At 52.3% G+C, this 3007-nt stretch overlaps 1 protein-coding gene across 1 annotated transcript in view; it reads right to left on the bottom strand.

Moving 5' to 3' along the window:
* Nucleotides 1-6: 6 nt before the first annotated feature.
* The window catches only part of CHRNA3 (cholinergic receptor, nicotinic, alpha 3 (neuronal)), an 18195-nt gene continuing 15194 nt past the window's right edge, over nucleotides 7-3007 (bottom strand). Inside the window, exons 5-6 of the mRNA XM_014546253.1 lie at nucleotides 2795-3004; nucleotides 7-673 (exon numbers count right to left, since the gene is read on the bottom strand). Of these exons, the coding sequence (XP_014401739.1) occupies nucleotides 545-673; nucleotides 2795-3004 (339 nt within the window). The 3' untranslated portion in view covers nucleotides 7-544. The remainder of the gene's footprint in view (nucleotides 674-2794; nucleotides 3005-3007) is intronic.

The raw sequence follows: 3007 nt of genomic DNA, 5'->3' as shown, positions 1-3007 counted from the left end.
TAGCTCCTGTGACATCCCACCTCTGCCCATTTAGTCCCTTTGGGACATTCACCCCGAGCTCGGGACTAACCCCGACAACATCGTCAGCGTGGTTGGGTTTCCCTGTGAGACTTGCTGTCGCGTGGATCGCTGTGATGGGCGAGTCCGCCGGCTGTGGCTACCAGTTGCACCAAGACTGGAATAGCATTGTTCCTCTCTGTGCAGCAAGGAAGGCTTTGTAAATAAAATCTTAACATTTTAGGTCAAAAAAGAAAGAAAGCAGAATGGTGGTTGGCAGGGGCCGGGGGAGTGGGGACAGGAGTCACTGTTTAATGAGACATATATGTGGTTTCAGTTTCACAGGATGGAAAGGGTTATGGGGATCGACGGTGATGACGATTGCACAGCAGTGTGACCATTGGATACCACTGAGCTGTGCCTGTGAAAAGGTTACGATGGTAAATTGTACGCTAAGTGTGTTCTATCACAAAAAAAAGGGCTTCTCCCCAGCTCCCCGCCTTCCCCCCGACACCCAGTCCCCCTCAGGCAGGTGCACGGTCGGCGCTCAGGGGTCCTCCCTGGCCATCAGCGGCTGCAGGAACAGCCCGGCTGTCCCCAGGATGCACACCAGGATGAACACCCACAGGAAAATGCGGTCGATCACCATGGCCACATACTTCCAGTCGTCTTGAATCTGGAAAAAACACACCCAATAATCAATAATCAATAAAATATTTTTTTAGCTGTAACCGGTTTGGCTCAGTGGATAGAGCGTCTGCCTGTGGACTGAAAGGTCCCAGGTCAAGGGCATGTACCTTGGTTGCGGGCACATCTTCAGTAGGGGGTGTGCAGGAGGCAGCTGATCGATGTTTCTCTTTCATCGATGTTTCTAACTCTCTCTCTCCCATCCTCTCTGTGAAAAATCAATAAAATATATTTAAAAAAAAATAAAAAAAATATATATTTTTTTAATTGATTTCAGAGAGAAAGGTAGAGAGAGAGAAACATCCATGATGAGAGAGAATCATGGACCGGCTGCCTCCTGCACGCCCCCCACTGGGGGGTCGAGCCCGAAACCCGGGCCTGTTCCCTGACGGGCAATCGAACCCTGACCTCCTGGTTCATAGGCTGATGCTCAACCACTGAGCCACACGGGCCAGGCCGTGACCGATTTATTCTAAGTTGAATTCCAGTTTACAGTTTGTTAGAAGAGCAGATACAATCCAACACCATCCACCTTTGGCTCACAGTCCTTGCCCAGTTTTAGATGTAATTTCCTTTTAACATCCATATCAGGGCAAGTCCCTCATCACTCTCTCTCTCCCTCGCCTGCCACCCCCCACCCCCAGCGATACCCAAATAATCAGATACCATCTTCAGTCCTAAGTCCAGAGTATCATGACGTTCTGTACGGTCAACAGAACGGGCTGGCATTCCGAAATAACTGCCCGATAATCAAGTGAAAAGACGGAAGACAGAGCAAGGCTCCTTGTCTACGCTACGGCTTCCACGGAGGCTGGAACGAGGAAGGGGGGTGGTACGTCCGTCCGTGAAGCGCCCAGACGGCGCAGAACGCAAGGAAACCGTAATTGAATTGGGAGGAGAGAGGATCCATGAATCAACTGATTTGGAAGAAATAATCGCATAACAATGAGGCAGCGTGGACGCGGTAATCTCGTTAAGGGGCTGAAATGGGGCTGGGAGACGGGATTCATTTCACCGCGACGAGCGGCCATGAACGTGTCCTGCTGGTGACACTGAGTCCTGGGTAAGGCCGGGATTAGGCTGCATTTGCCACCAGGTGCGTGATTTGAGGTCCGAAGGCTGGGTTTGTATGTGCTTCCAGTATTAAATGGACCCTGTGGTTCCCTCCCGCTCCGCTGGCTGAGCCCCCTCAGGCCTGGGAGACGGGGGTGGGAGGCAGCTTTGCGTACAATCCCAGCTCCGCTCCTTTCTAGTCCTGAGAGTCTGGGTGAGTTACGTGACCTTTCTTTCTTTTATTTAAAAAAAATATATGTTTTTATTGATTTCAGAGAAGAAGGGAGAGGGAGAGAGAGATAGAAACATCCATGATGAGAGACAATAATTGGTTAGCTGCCTCCTGCACGCCCCACACTGGGGATCAGGCCTGAAACCCCGGGCCTGTGCCCTGACCGGGAATTGAACCCTGACCTCCTGGTTTTGAGGTTGAGGCTCAACCACTGGGCCACACCAGCCAGGCCAGAGTCTAATTTCTTTTCTTTTCTTTTTCTTTTTTTAATATATTTTATTGATTTTTCACAGAGAGGAAGGGAGAGGGATAGAGAATTAGAAACATCGATGAGAGAGAAACATTGATCAGCTGCCTCCTGCACACCCCCTTCTGGGGATGTGCCCGCAACCAAGGTACATGCCCTTGACCGGAATCGAACCCAGGACCCTTCAGTCCGCAAGCCGACGCTCTATCCACTGAGCCAAACCGGTCAGGGCCTAATTTCTTTTCTTTTTCTTTAAATATATATTTTTATTGATTTCAGAGAAGAAGAGAGAGGGAGTGAGAGACAGACACATCCATGATGAGAGAGAATCACGGATCGGCTGCCTCCTGCAGGCCCCACACTGGGGATGGAGCCCGCAACCCGGGCCTGTGCCCTGAGCGGGAATTGCACCGTGACCTCCCGGTTCCTAAGTTGATGCTCAACCACTGAGCCACACCGGCCTGGCCAGAGTCTAATTTCTTAACCCAGCCCCACGCCTTGCCCCACAGGAACCCACACACGTCTGTTGAGCGGATGCCCGACGGCCGTAACAACACGATGCCCTAACACGCCCTTACCTCTTTGGCCTCATTCTGCGCCTTCATGTTTTCCGCGATGTACCTGACGCTCCGGATGGCCTCCTTGATTTCCGGCGACAGGGCCGACAGCGAGAGCACGGCATCCACGGAATCGGTGCTGGAGCTCCGCGTGAGGTTGGCGGTGAAGTTCGAGATCTTCACCGTGCGGTGGTGGTGGCGGCGGCTGGCCCCGCACGGCCCCCCCCGGCAGGG

Source organism: Myotis brandtii, unplaced genomic scaffold, assembly GCF_000412655.1.
Source record: "Myotis brandtii unplaced genomic scaffold, ASM41265v1 scaffold439, whole genome shotgun sequence".
NCBI lineage: Eukaryota > Metazoa > Chordata > Mammalia > Chiroptera > Vespertilionidae > Myotis > Myotis brandtii.
Note: the sequence above shows the minus strand (reverse complement) of the source record. Positions and strands in the feature narration are given on the sequence as shown.